The following is a 15,030-nucleotide window of genomic DNA, read 5'->3' on the forward strand; positions in this document are numbered from 1 at the left end:
GACAATATAAATAAATAATATAAATCAGTGAAACAGAAAACAAATGTACAAAAGAAATTTTAAAAAATAAAATACTGATTCTCTGAAAGATTAATAAAGTTGATAGTCTTCTAGCAAGACTCACCAAGGAAAAAAACTGTGAGGAGATATGTATGACTACAGATACATATTACCTTCAAAAAGACGAGGATATCATGAACAACTCTATGCCAAATAGATCAACGATTTAGATAAAATGCACAAATTCCTTGAAAAACACAAAATCAAGTAACAAAAAATATATCTAGTCCATATATAAAGAAAACATAATTTATTATTAAAATCTTCCCATAACCACCACCACGACAAAAAAACTCTAGACATTATGCCTTCAGAATATTCTTCAAAATATTTAAGGAAAAAATACACAAACCTTTTTTTTTTTTTTTTTTTTTTGAGACGGAGTCTTGCTCTGTCGCCCAGGCTGGAGTGCAGTGGCGCGATCTTGGCTCCCTGCAAGCTCCGCCTCCCGGGTTCACGCCATTCTCCTGCCTCAGCCTCCCGAGTAGCTGGGACTACAGGCGTCCGCCATCTCGCCCTGCTAATTTTTTGTATTTCAGTAGAGATGGGGTTTCACCGTGTTAGCCAGGATGGTCTCGATCTCCTGACCTCGTGATCCGCCCACCTCGGTCTCCCAAAGTGCTGGGATTACAGGCGTGAGCCACCACGCCCGGCCAAAAATACACAAATCTTACACAAACTCTTCCAGAGAACAAAGGAAACGTTTCTTCACTCTTTTTATGAGCCCAGCATAACTTGAGGTATGAAACTTGACAAAGATATTCACTAAAGGAAATTATGGACCAATTTCTCTCATGAACACAGTTGCAAAAATCCTAAAAAAAAAAAATTGCAAATAGAATCTAGTGGTTTGTAAGGAAAACAAATACATCTCATAGTAGGTTTCTATCCAGAAATGTAAGGATAATTTAACATGTGAACACCAATTTGTGTAATTCATCACACTACATTAATCAAAGAAAAGGATAAACATCACAATAATCTTGATAAATGAAGTAAAAGCATTAAATTCAACTTGTAACTCAGTAGTAATAAAAATGCTTTAAGAACTAGGAATAGAAAACTTCCTTGATATGAAAGAAACACCATTGTTAATATTGATGTAGAGGACTACGTGCTCGCAAGTAAGACGTTCTGATAAGTCCTGCTCTTACAAAGGAAGCAGGGCCATCCTTCCCTGTAAACAGGGAGGACAAAGAAGCCAGCTGCAAACAGCAGACCCTGGGGGCTTGTTTATGTGTAAACATCTTGAAAATCCAGAAAGTCAGGGAAAGGTCAGAAAAACAACAATGTGTCTTATGACTTGGCAACATTCCACAAACGACTGTATAAAATAAAGCAGAGCGCGCCATTGGAGGCGGCCGCCATGTTTGTCTTGTCTTGTGTTGTCTTGTGTGTTCATTCCTTTGTTTAGGAAACACGTGGACCCCAACAATTGACATATAACAGCTTTCCCTTGGAAATCAAGAAAGGATGCTTGCTATTACTATTTCTATTCAGCATGATATTGGAGCTCAGGCTAAGGCAACAAAAGGAAAAAAAAGAAGTGTGGCATATAGATTTGAATAAAATCATCTCTATCTGCAGATGACATGATTGTAAGTATAGGAAACTTCAGAATTGTACAAACTTCAAAGGAAATTTAGCAACGTTGCAGGATATAAGTTGAATATTATAAATTGCTTTTCTATAAAGAATATAAATATGATATGAAATGAAAAATAATTTTATAATAGGTTTTAAAAACTTGATACATAGAAATGAATCCAGTGAAAAATGTGCAAGACCTCTATACAGAGAATTACAAAACAATTAAAACAATTACCCTATAAAAACAATTAGACAATTAGAAATTAAAGACCACCTAAGTACATTGAGTGATTCACATACATTGGAATGACTAGTCAACAAGACATATTAGTGACCCCAAATTGTTTTCCAAGGAAAAGTAAGGGTCTATGTCCACTTTCCTTGAATTTGAGTTTGTGACTGTTTCGTCCAATGGACTACACACTGTCTGACTTCAAAGGCTAGATCACTTAAAAAGGCAGCTTACTCCTCATTCTCTTGGAACACTTACCACCAACTGCTCCCTCTTGGAAGTGGGCAGCCATGTTGTGCAAAGATCAAACCACTTAGAAAGGCTCTTAATAAGTGACCTAGAATATACCTGTCCTGGTGCCAGTGTATGAGTGGAGAAACCTCCAAATGCTTCCAGCCTCAAGTCATCTGAGTCATCCTGAGCTAAGACCCTAAGTACCGTGGAGTAGACAGGCCATCCCTCCTGTGCCTCATCCCAATTCCTGACCCAACAGAATCCATGTGCATAAAGAAATGGTTGTTCTTTTACACTACTTAGCTTGGGGTGGTTTATTGTTCAGCAGTAGATAACCAGAACAAAAAAAGTCAACGTTACCAAAATTGCTCTGCAGATTCAATAAATCCCAATTAAATCTCAGGACAAATGGCAAATCTGACCCTAAAATATACATGGAATTACGAGGGGCCTGAATAGTCAAAACAGTACTGTAAAAGAACAGAGTTGGAGGGCACACCCTTCCCCATTTCAAAAGCTACTACAAAGTTACAGTAATCAAAACAATGTCATACTGGGGCAAGGCATAGTGACTGATGGAATGGAACTGAGAGTCCAGAAATAAACCTCTATAGTCAGTTGGTTTTCAACAAGGGTACTAAGGCCATTCAAAGGGAAAGAATAGTTTTTTCAACAAATTATACAGGCCTGATCTTTAGAATGGCCTGTTTACAAGATTTGCCCTTGGCTGACATCTAGAAACCTGGCTTCTGGGCCGGGCGTGGTGGCTCACGCCTGTAATCCCAGCACTTTGGGAGGCCGAGGCGGGCGGATCACAAGGTCAGGAGATCGAGACCACGGTGAAACCTCGTCTCTACTAAAAATACAAAAAAATTAGCCGGGCGCGTTGTGGGCGCCTGTAGTCCCAGCTACTCGGGAGGCTGAGGCAGGAGAATGGCGGGAACCCGGGAGGCGGAGCTTGCAGTGAGCTGAGATCCGGCCACTGCACTCCAGCCTGGGCGACAGAGCAAGACTCCGTCTCAGAAAAAAAAAAAAAAAAAAAGAAACCTGGCTTCTGAAACCATCCCTGAGTGATAAGATGTGCTTGCTGTGCTAGCCTGACTAGACTTCTTAAATAAACAATGTGATTTATGGTGAACACCTGCTTTCCTTCTAGGAGACTAGAATTCTGGAAAACAAAGGATGCGTACATGATTAGCCCCCAATAAAAACCCTGGACTTTGAGTGTCACACTGGCTTCTTTAGGCAGAAACACTATGCCCATGCTACTACTAGAGGAAGGCTTTACTCTTGTGGCCCCTGCAGGGAGCACACAGGGAGCCTCCACATGGATTCCTCCAGACTGCCTGGTCTGTCTTTCCCCCTTACCGCCCCCACTGTGTATCCTTGCCAGGGGGCTGTAATAAATCTTAACTGTTGAGTATGATGATATGTTGAGTCCTGTGCATTCTTCTATTGACACGCTGAATGTGTGGGACTGCCAAAACAAGTGTACCAAAAGTGCTAACACAAGTGGTGTCACAACTTCCCACAATATGTATATTGAGTTTATACTGAAATATTTCATATGCAACCCATAAATCTTTTGCACTCAAGAGATCTTGTTTTTCCTGCGAAGTAAATTCTATGAGGAAAGCAGAGTTCAGACCTTCAGCATATGCCAGTATAATAAAAGCAACCTCCTCATGAAAGAAGAAAGGCACATCTCTCCCTTGACAACAGTAGGACCTAAGAGAGTGCTAGCCAAGTTTTTTTTTTTTTTTTTTTTTTTTTGAGACGGAGTCTCGCTCTGCCGCCCAGGCTGGAGTGCAGTGGCCGGATCTCTGCTCACTGCAAGCTCCGCCTCCCGGGTTCACGCCATTCTCCTGCCTCAGCCTTCCGAGTAGCTGGGACTACAGGCGCCCGCTACCGCGCCCGGCTAGTTTTTTGTATTTTTTAGTAGAGACGGGGTTTCACCATGTTAGCCAGGATGGTCTCGATCTCCTGACCTCGTGATCCGCCCGTCTCGGCCTCCCAAAGTGCTGGGATTACAGGCTTGAGCCACCGCGCCCGGCCTGCTAGCCAAGTTTTTAGAGAAATGTTTCTTATTACACAAAATACCCCCCAATACTAATACTCTCAGGTAAATTTTCTATTAGTTCAGTTCATTTACAATTTAAAGCCACATCCTTATATATAATAGGATAATGGGAGCAGAAATGTAAATGTAACAAAGTACAAATAAGGATATAACATCTATTAGGCTGTCACCAGGACACTTATCAGCTGTCTACAAATTTTCAGTTATCACCACTACTGAAAAAAGCTAGGGAAAACGTATTACTTACACAGTTTAAGAAGCGCTTGCAGATACATTACTCAGTTCAAAAAGAGAGAATAGAAATGACTAGTTATCTACATACAGGAACATTTATAAGTGAAATTAGATGAGTCGCTACCTGCTGCCCTATTTGTGCAACACTGCCATCAGAACAATGAAAGAGAAGCATTATAGGATATAAGACCTTTCATAAATAATCTGCATTACATTTTACAGCTATTAAATTGTGATTAAGCCTCTGCTTTAAAAAAAAAAGTGAAAGCCCTACTCTACAGCTGAAAAGTGATCAAACTAATTTTTAATCAGATTTTTTATTGTATTAATAATCACTTAAAAGACTGAAACAAAGATAAACAGTACTTTCAACAGTTTGAATACAATGAGGCTCCGTTTTTATGGCCATGGCTAAAGCACTGATCACATTTTTCATGGCTGGTCCTAGGAAGATAGAGTAACAAGACTGATGATTCTACTGCAGAACTCAAATTTTAAAGCATTATCAAGTGGGCTGGGCTTTTGTGCAGTTCAAAATGACTACCAGTAAACAGACATGATATAGTCTCATGACCAATAATCTCTTTTAATTTGGGAGGAAAATTAATTTCCTTAATCTCTCCATTTGAAAAATACAGAACTGTGGGAGAGCAGGATGTTGACAAATGTCAATGACTGAATCATTAGATAGATCACAGTGATAAGAAAAATGTAAAACTACAATGTATTATTTTTATTTTTTTCTTATGAAAAGTAACTTTTGAGTATTAACTCTTAGAGTTGTCCTTGATATGTAGTTCATTTATAATTTTTAATTTTCCCTATCAAGAGTTTTAAGAGGAGTGAAACAGGTAAATAATGCAAAAATGAATAATTAAATACGGTTGACAGAGGCATATATGTAAAGCTTGTGCTTCAGGAATCATATGCTTTTGAGATAGTTGGAGGATGGTGGTGAGGCTGCCCTTACAACCCGTATCACTGATGTGGGTAACTGCTGTAAATGGCAGTTATAAGTGTTCAGAATCCAATTTGAACATGGTTTTCAACTATGCAACTTCAAGAGGTGGGATCCTAAATCCCCAAAAGACTACCCATTCCTCTCAGTCCAAGAAGTCCTTAAATTAATGCTTAATCCACAAAAAGGCCCTGGCTTTTAATCTATAGTTTTAAAAGGTAACCAATGTTCTCCTTGTTAGAGTTAAGCAAAAACAATATACCCAAAATGGTGACCTGACTGATCATGACGCCACTATGGAACTCAGGGTTTTTAGCTAATTATGAGAACTTCTGCTTACTCCTCAAATCTAGTACAATCCAGATGTAAGCAAAGGCAAACGAGTTAGGCAAGTTTCAAAAACTTTAATAAAGAAAAAAAAGAAGACACTTCCAAAAATAAATGCCACACAAATGAAAGTTGTTTTTTTATGCTGTTGTTTAAAATGAAGATACTGAAGAAACAAAACCCTTTATCAAAATATACTAAATACTTAAATCTAATGATGTTGAGTGTTCAAATTCAGGGCAAATGTAGCTTATAATAATATAGCTAAGTATAATTTTTCATGATATGGCTGTTTTAAGACATCATTTTATAGATTTACTTTTTAAGCCTATATTTTCTTAAACATCCATTTCACAATTCATTTAATTATTTTACATTCATTTATAAAAACACATATTTTCTAACAATAGGTTATTTTGTGCTTTAGTAATAATTAACCATGACAAAATACTCAAGTGATTTAAATGCTTTGCTAATGACTACACCCATCACATATTCTTACACACTTCTACAGCTACTGCAATAATCAGAAGGGCTACAACTGTTCTTAAAAATGACACTCACTCAAGGTTAACAAGCATGCTAAACATTAAAAAGATGTATTTTTTCCCCAAGTTAAAACATTAAGACGTTCTAGTTTTCTTTAAAATCTATAAAGATAACCTGCTTATTTAAATCACTTTTCGATGGCAACTTATAAAAACAGAGGGAGGCATAATTTTAGAACTTCCTTTGTAACTTCTATAGTTAAAAAAAAAAGTTTTTCAAATTGTGATGGCATTAAATTCCATTTTAGAAATTCTAGATTTTAAAATGTTAAGAAATGTAACATCAGTTACATTGGGGTGGGGGCATTTTAATGAATTAATCTAGTGACTGTGCAGGTCTATAAAGACCTTCCTTTAGGATGGGTGATACTGCCTTATACTCATTTCAGTACTTTTAACAAATAATCCATTTAGATATAATCCAAGACAAACCCCAAATTACTCTAAATTCTCCTCTACAGCAAGGGATCAACATATATCATCTTACAGACTGACAATTTGGTAAAGAGATACTAACCTAAAACAATAAAATTTATATAACTAATGGTGACTAATGGCAAACAAAATAGATCTGATTTTCACAATTTGGAAGTAATTTTCATGCAAAATTTTAGAGTTTTGATCCTTACTTATATTTTTATTTTTTTAAGTAATCAAGACAAATAGTAGAAAAAGCATTTTATTTATATGGAAAAAGCTACAGTAAGATCTGTAAAAGGTGTCAATATAATATTGCCTATACAGGAAAAAATTCAAATGTGAATAGCAACAAATAAAAGTTACACATCTTCCTACTTAGCAGTGCAATTAATTCACATTGCAATAAAGTTAAGTCAAGTATAACAAAATCAAAACAAGTGTTTCTCCATAATCAGTATGCTGAGAATTACAGTGTAAAGATCATTTCAGATTTAAGAAATCTGCAATCAATCTACAGAATATCCTAAGACAAGGGAGACACAGTTAATTCACTTAATTATCAGCCATTGGGGTTTTTCAATACTGTTCACAGGAAAAAAGTAATGAGTCGACGTACATGTAAATAGAATATATTTAGTCTATACAGTAAAAAAATACAAATTATAAAGTGAGCTAACAAAGAATGAAATCTGAATACAGATTTATAAAACTGACATCTTAGACAACACATACAGTATTTCTCATGTAAAAACATCTAGTTTCAGCAAAAAATAATTTGGTTGCTTTTCAGCTGCATTGTAGATCTTGTAAGCTGAAGATGCAGATGTCCAAGTGTCTTAAAAACCATAATAAATGTCTTTCTCAATGCATACAAAATGATAAATGCTCTCATCACAGTCTTAAGGGTATTTTTGGAAGTTTGTTTTGTCTTGCTTCAGAAACACATTTAAAATGGGTAAAAATCAAATGGTTTCATGGTACAATGAAACAGTAAACAGTGCTCAATTTACTGCTAATGTTGAAAAAAACCTAGATTTTACAGTACTCTGGTATATATGAAAATGTTTTTGATTTTACATTGCATATTTCTGAGTCCATTCTCTTGCATGTCTGTTGTATCTGTAAATATACAAAAAAGATATAGTAAAAACATACAAAATATTTCAGAAGCATCTATCTATATAAAACTATATATTCTACCTTCTTATACTTAATTGCAATAATCACACATATATCAATTATTGGGTCAATGTGACTTAGGTTCACACAGAAATAAAACAGGAAAAATAATTTTTTAACTCATGGATTTCTCTGCAACCTACATGAAAATGTATCCAACTATACAAAAATCAAAATACAGAAACCAGCTTCTGACAGAAATTTACAAAAGCCAATCCTAAAGGAGCATTATCTACAAATTGCAAATAAACCTACAGTACTAGCAAGATGAAGCAGTTTGAGAATTAGGTCAGTTTGGATGGCCATAGAGAGAACTCCTCTTCCTTGGAGAAGATAATACATATTTAATACTTTCCAATGATTAAATTCTTTCATTTTTAATTTACCACCTAGAATATAAATACCTATTTTTCAAATACAGAGTATATACTACTGAACAGTAAGTGGGAAGGAACAAGATTTATCGTAAAAGGTCTAACAGAGTTCTAAAAGAAAGGCTTACTCCATTGGAAAAAGATAAACAATATACACATAACGACCATAATTAAATTTACTCAAAACATATTGATAATATTCATGTTTTAGCATACTATATAGGAATGTATCCATACAGAAACTAAGATAAGTAAACACTTACTTTTCTTTGTCTGATTTATAGATTTGTGCAATATCTGGTACTAAGGGGTCATCTGGATTAGGATCACAAAGTAGAGAACATATGGACAATAAAACTAGATTTAAAAGAGAACATCATATTAGACAATAACCCTCCTACTTCATACAAACTACATATGTGAAAATATAATTTTAGTGAATATAGATACTGTACTTACGAAAGAAATAAAATGAACACATCAAATTACATTTTATTCTACTTTGGTTGACAGCAAATTGATCTTTAATTTTTAAAGTTATAAAATTACCGTAGGATGCATAAAATACAAAATTATTTTAGCTTTTGAAGTTTTAAATTCTATCTGAGTATCCATTTATTTAAAAAACTGTGAGCCTCCAAAGTAGCTATTAGCAACCTTTAAACTTGAGAGTTCTCTACAGAACAATCAAATTACAGTTAACAGTCCAAACCATTTTGGATACGGTGCTCATACACCTTTTTACATTGGCTTAGAGCTATAGTCTGTCTACAAAGAAGAAAAATTTGTAAAATTTTTTTCAATGAATCTTTACTTCATGTACTTTATTCGTATTGCATGCATTTAAAAATAATGTGAACAGCTATCTTTACATAGATTGCATATTTTAAAATAGAAATGAAAATTGAAAAAGGAGTTGTTACTCCAGTACGTCAAAATCCTAATGCAAATAGCTACACTAAAACACACACACACACACACACACACACACACACACACAATCTAAGTATCTGAAATAAGAGGGAATAAGGACTCTGGTTCCTCAATTGTCTGCTTCAATTGCATGCCACTACTTCTGAGGAGGTTCATGGAACCCTCTGGACCAACCTCCCATTTCCACTTGCCCCCACCCCACTGCGTTTCCTTTCTATTTTCCTACTCTTTCAAGTCTAAAGGTGGATTTATAGAGCAGAGTTGACTCTTACAATGACAGGCAAAGGGGGGGTGTTATGAACTAAAGAAAAAATTAATATTTTATTCATCTTTCTTATCTTCTATCTGCCCAATGAAACTTAAAGCCTTGTATATTAAACCAACAGGGTAGATTTTCAGGGCTAACTTACAGCCCCAGAATGCTTCCAGACTAACCTCATGATAAAAAGCAAAAGAAGACATTTAAAATATGGAAAAGCTCCAGGCATGGTGGCATGTGTCTATAATGCCAACTACTTGGGAGGCTGAGGCGGAAGGATCCTTGAGCTTAGGAATTCGAGACCAGCCTGGGCAACACAGCAACCCCATCTCAAAAAAAAAAAAAAAAAATAATAATAATAATAATAATAATAATAAGCTGGGCAATGTGGCTCACACCTATAATACCAGCACTTTAGGAGACCAAGGCAGGAGGATCACTTGAGGCCAGGAGTTTGAGACCAGGCTGGGCAACACAGCAAGACTCTGTCTATATTTAATTTTTTAAAAAAACTTTTAAGATAAACAAATTAAAAATTTTAAAATATATATATAGAAAAGTAAAAAATATACAAACAAATGAGCAAGGTATGATCTATCTTATAAAAAAGTAAGCAAGAAGGAAGTTCCTCCTCTGCTTACCCCTACTGCCAGGAGCCATTTGCCCCAATTTCACTATCATGCACACAAACAATGTGTATCCTTTAAGGTAAGGAAAAGGGTAACAGTTAACATTCACGTAAGTGCCTACTATGTACTAGGTACATAGCAACCCTATATGGTAACACTATAAGAATCCCCATTTTTACTTATAAGAAACTGAGGCTGTTTCATTTCTCACAGGATGGTTTCCAGAATCTAACACTACTGATTCTTTATTAAAAGCTACCAATGTCAGAATATAAGTACTCAGTATCTGGCAGTTTGCCATTTCTTTTATATGTATAAGGACTTAGTGGTTTATGCCAAGTGAGATTCATTTTGTGACACCATTCCAGGAAACAGCATTTGAACTTGAATTACCCTTCAACACAGAATTTTTCATATATCTAATGCATGACAGTTACACTGTGTGAAAGATTCTTAAAAGAATATGAGAATCTATATGAATACTGTAGATGAGCATCTGAGGTCAGAAAAACTACCATTCATAAATAATGGAACTGAAAGAGGCATTATTTATCCAATATTTGAAAGAGCTATGGCTGTGGATCCTGCTTCCTACAAACCTTATTACTTTTAAAAACATGTTGTATATTCAAGTAGCAATTATTAAAAATAAAAAATGAGTACAGATTGCTTCCATAAATCCCTTCAAGGGAAACATTTTCTTCAATTTTATAAAAACGGAAAACTTGATGGTTACTTCAGTGCAGCTGCTTCTAACCTAAACAATATTTTCCAACTGTCAGGTTCTCTTCTTTTAGAGAAACAATATATAAATTGAGAGTGCTAGCACAGTAAGTAGTATTGGCTAATGAAATAAAATGGCTTCAGATGGCCTATGTATACACCTGATAATCCAGCAAAGAACACCTATACACCTGTAAAAGTTGAGAATCAGCACAGATCTTGTGTCAGTCACTATAATGACACTCCTGATTATGCAAAGTTTAGACTAACATGCTATATGTATTGCATTATCCTACAGTGTGAAATGTCTTCCATTTTAAATCATTTATCAATCAAATCTGGTATTTTTTTCTTGGATGAAGTAAAACAGCTGTAAAGCTTTATTACTGTCAACATTTCCATTTAATGAATGGGACAACTAGTCCCAAAATCTTCCTTTTACTATCTCTTATTCTCTCTCTTTTTTTGCAGAGACAGGGTCTCCTATGTTGCCCAGGTCTGTCCTGAACTCTTAGGGCTCAAGCAATCCTCCTACTTCAGCCTTCCAAAGTGTTAGAGTAACAAGCATGAGCCACAGTGCCTGGGCACTGTCTCTTTTTTTTTTTTTTTTTTTTTTGAGATGGAGTCTTGCTCTGTCACCCAGGCTGGAGTGCAGTGGCCGGATCTCAGCTCACTGCAAGCTCCTCCTCTCGGGTTCACGCCATTCTCCTGCCTTAGCCTCCCGAGTAGCTGGGACTACAGGCACCCGCCACTTCGCCCGGCTAGTTTTTTGTACTTTTTAGTGGAGACGGGGTTTCATCGTGTTATCCAGGATGGTCTCGATCTCCTGACCTCATGATCCGCCCGTCTCGGCCTCCCAAAGTGCTGGGATTACAGGCTTGAGCCACCGCGCCCGGCCCACTGTCTCTTTTTTAAAAGATAACACCCAAGCTAAAAGGATAAAATGTCCACACTCCCCTCAACCAAAGCTAACTGCCAAAAGCCAGAGTAACGTAAGAGCGAAGAGAGCAAAACAAAATCAAAACAGGAGAAAGCACAGTTGATTGTTGTTTTAAAACTTTAGTCCATAGGTAATTCTGTTGTATTTTTCCTGTCTCACTGTTATCAACTGTTTTAAATCTGATCGATGAAATTACCTTTTGATACAGTCAGAGCTGGTGACCATTGTGACCTCAGAATATCGAGACAAATACTTCCATTACTGTTTATGTTTGGATGGTAAATTTTTGTTGTGAAAGCGATCTAAACATAAAACAAAACAACAAAATATGACAATCACCTTTGAATCAACTATGAATAAAACAGAACCAATTTGCTCTAGGGTAAAATATGTTCAACTTTACATAACGCTAGAGGAGAAAAGTCTTCGGCACAAATCAAATAATTATCTACTTTGTGCTACACATAGTTCTAGCTAGTGAGAATGTGAACACAAACAAGTCAGCTTCCTTCTTTCTCCCTCCAAGGAACTGAAAAGTATTTTGGACAGTGTAATAAATAAGTCTCTAGTAGCTGGTATGACTGGTTGAGTAGCATCTAAAGTAATTAACCATGGCTTTCATCATACACAGAAGTAATCCTTTTCTTGATTTGATTATTGGTGATACCTGGAAGTAACACTTGGATGTAAAAACAGGGTGCTGGCGCTGTTTCAGGGCAAAGTTGAGGGGTCTCAGCTAAGAAATCCATCAAGAACCCTAATTTTCCACAACAGTTGTCATATCATTTCATAAATACAATGTTAATCTGCTTTTAACTATTTAAAATAATTATTTCCTGAGTGACAGAATCTGCTCATTTTTCCCCTCCCTGAAATCCCCATCATTTGTTTCCTCTTTAGAGCAAATCTAAATTTAACATGTGTTTCTCTCTCCTACCATACTAAATTAAGGGACTGTTTCATATTTACTTTTGGATTCCCCAGTGTAGAAGAACATGGTAGGTACTCAGTGAATGTTTATTGAATACTTAAAAAAAAAAAAACAGAGAAAGAAGGATCAACTTTGGAAAGATAATCCCATGAAAAGTCTGACTCTTAATCATAAAAATTTCCCAAACTACACGTATCCAATAAGAAGAGAAAGAAAAGGAATTAAATTTATAGCATGACAGATACTGACTTTTGTTTTATAGACTTAATAAAGTATTTCAATAAGAAATCAGATTTTAGATTCAGTAGTTTTTATAAAACAGAAAATGCTAATCTCCCCCACAGTCTTTGACATACAAAATGAGCTCTAGATAAAGAGTAAAATCCCTTACATGGGAGTCACATCAATCATAAAAATAAAAATACCTTTGGTGGTTTAAAAGGATAATCTGTCGGGAAATGTACAGTGAGAAAGAAGACTCCACCTTGATATGCGCTATCAGGCTGAAATTACAAAAGATTTGCATCAGCATTTGATTACTGTATTTATTTATAACGACAGTTATTTCCCCCAAATATTATCAGTTTGAAAAAAATGCCATCATGTTTAAAATAATTTCATTAAATATTACCAGTTTGAAAAAAATGCAACCATTTTGTCATAAGTTCAAATCATTTACCTTGAGAACAGGTTTCTCTTTGCAGGTACGAAGGAGGATTTTCCAACAATTATGCCGACATCATAAAATTTAAAACAAAACAAAAACAGGACACACACAGTGGTGTGACTTGTCCAAACAAATCTGGTTATGAGTACAAATTGTTAAAGATCAGTACACACACAAGACTGCTGTGGGAAAAGATCATTTTCTGCAGCTGTAATCAGTATTTTTTTGAAAAAGGCTTGAAGCTAGTAAAACTTAAGTTCTGATGTTCACTTAATGACCAAGAATGGAGATGAACGGAAGAGGCTGTCATGAAAAGAAAACGCTAAGGACCCTGCTACACAATTTATCTGCCAAATCTTCGTGTAGTAATTATTTATAAAATAATGTAGAGAAACCAAAAAAGTCCAAAACAAAATTATATATTCATGCTACTGTCAAATTGGGAATCAACTTTACTAGAGAAATTCAGATTTGATCATGTTTCTTTATGGCCATCAGAAAATATAACATTACAAACAAAAAAAAATGTAAAAAAAGAAAAATGCTAGCAAAATATACCTAAAATTCTATTTTAATTCTTTCATATTTCATTAAATATATCATGTTATATCAGCATTCTGGTAATAACACCAAGACTCATTACTTCCTTAAGTTTCCACATATATGCTATAGGATTTTACTGTATAATAATTCTTACTATATATGTTTAATTCTAGTTTATCAAAAATTGTAAGAAATATAGAAAACGAAGATAAATTACAATGATAGATATGGTCCAGTGTACTGTAGAGTAAATATTTACATTACCAAAGTAAGGGAGTTATGAATAACATAATTATAACCATTCGTTACATGTGATTCACCTAAAAAATATTTGTGAAAGGCCATAATTCAAAAGGTAAGGGTGGGCCTTTAAATGAGAGTATTTTGAAGGTTCTTAGTAACTAATTAAAAACAAACAGAAATGCATGGATTCTTATTGAAAGTTGTTATATAAATACATTGTATTTTACCTTTTTAAAAAACAAAATAAAACAATAATTTGAGACAACTGCCCAGAGTCCCGCTTTGAAATTCAGTAGTTTCGGTGTTTTTTAAAGTTAAACACAAGGCCATATGATTAAAAACTCTTTAACTCACTAGATAAAGCTCTTCCAGGGGAGGGAGAAGAGAATGGTGTTCATGAAAATATGTTACTAATGTACTCTCACCCAGAAAGTAGATTTGAGCTGCCAGTGCTCATTCTTATGCAATCAGATTTTTGCTCATAGAAGGAAAAAGCCTGTTTGAAGTCTTAAAACTGCCTCTAAAGTACTGAAAGAAATAATTTTAACAAAAGTAATAACTACTGAGAGTAGCCAATTATCAAACAGTAGATAATTCTGTGTTTAGGACAATGCAACAAAATTAAAAGCAGCAAATTTATAAGGTGGCAAAGATAGACCCATTGTAATATTTTATTTATTCTCTTTCACAAAAAAGAATAGTGATGAGACTTATGGCAAACTGACACTTGTTACTTGTAGGAATTCAATTATTGGCTTCATTAGTCTAATTTCTTTTTTTTTCTTTTTTTTTTTTTTTTTTTTACTGCTTTACTTTTTATTTTTTTTTTATTTTATTTTTTTTTAATTTATTTATTATTATTATACTTTAAGTTGTAGGGTACATGTGCATAATGTGCAGGTTTGTTACATATGTATACTTGTGCC

General features: G+C 35.0%; 1 protein-coding gene across 3 annotated transcripts in view; it reads right to left on the bottom strand.

The window, feature by feature from the left end:
- Positions 1-5,772: 5,772 nt before the first annotated feature.
- UBE2D1 (ubiquitin conjugating enzyme E2 D1) overlaps positions 5,773-15,030 on the bottom strand; it is a 36,484-nt gene continuing 27,226 nt past the window's right edge. For 2 of the 3 annotated variants that reach the window (XM_025397671.1, XM_025397673.1), the window contains 4 exons: positions 13,077-13,154; positions 11,917-12,022; positions 8,500-8,593; positions 5,773-7,802 (listed from right to left, as the gene is read on the bottom strand). In XM_025397671.1, the coding sequence (XP_025253456.1) occupies positions 7,757-7,802; positions 8,500-8,593; positions 11,917-12,022; positions 13,077-13,154 (324 nt within the window). In that variant the 3' untranslated portion in view covers positions 5,773-7,756. Of the gene's footprint in view, positions 7,803-8,495; positions 8,594-11,916; positions 12,023-13,076; positions 13,155-15,030 lie in introns of all 3 variants that reach the window. The other variant, XM_025397672.1, reaches the window with a different exon arrangement.

The sequence above is a fragment of the Theropithecus gelada genome, chromosome 9 (assembly GCF_003255815.1).
Source record: "Theropithecus gelada isolate Dixy chromosome 9, Tgel_1.0, whole genome shotgun sequence".
NCBI classification, from domain to species: Eukaryota; Metazoa; Chordata; class Mammalia; order Primates; family Cercopithecidae; genus Theropithecus; species Theropithecus gelada.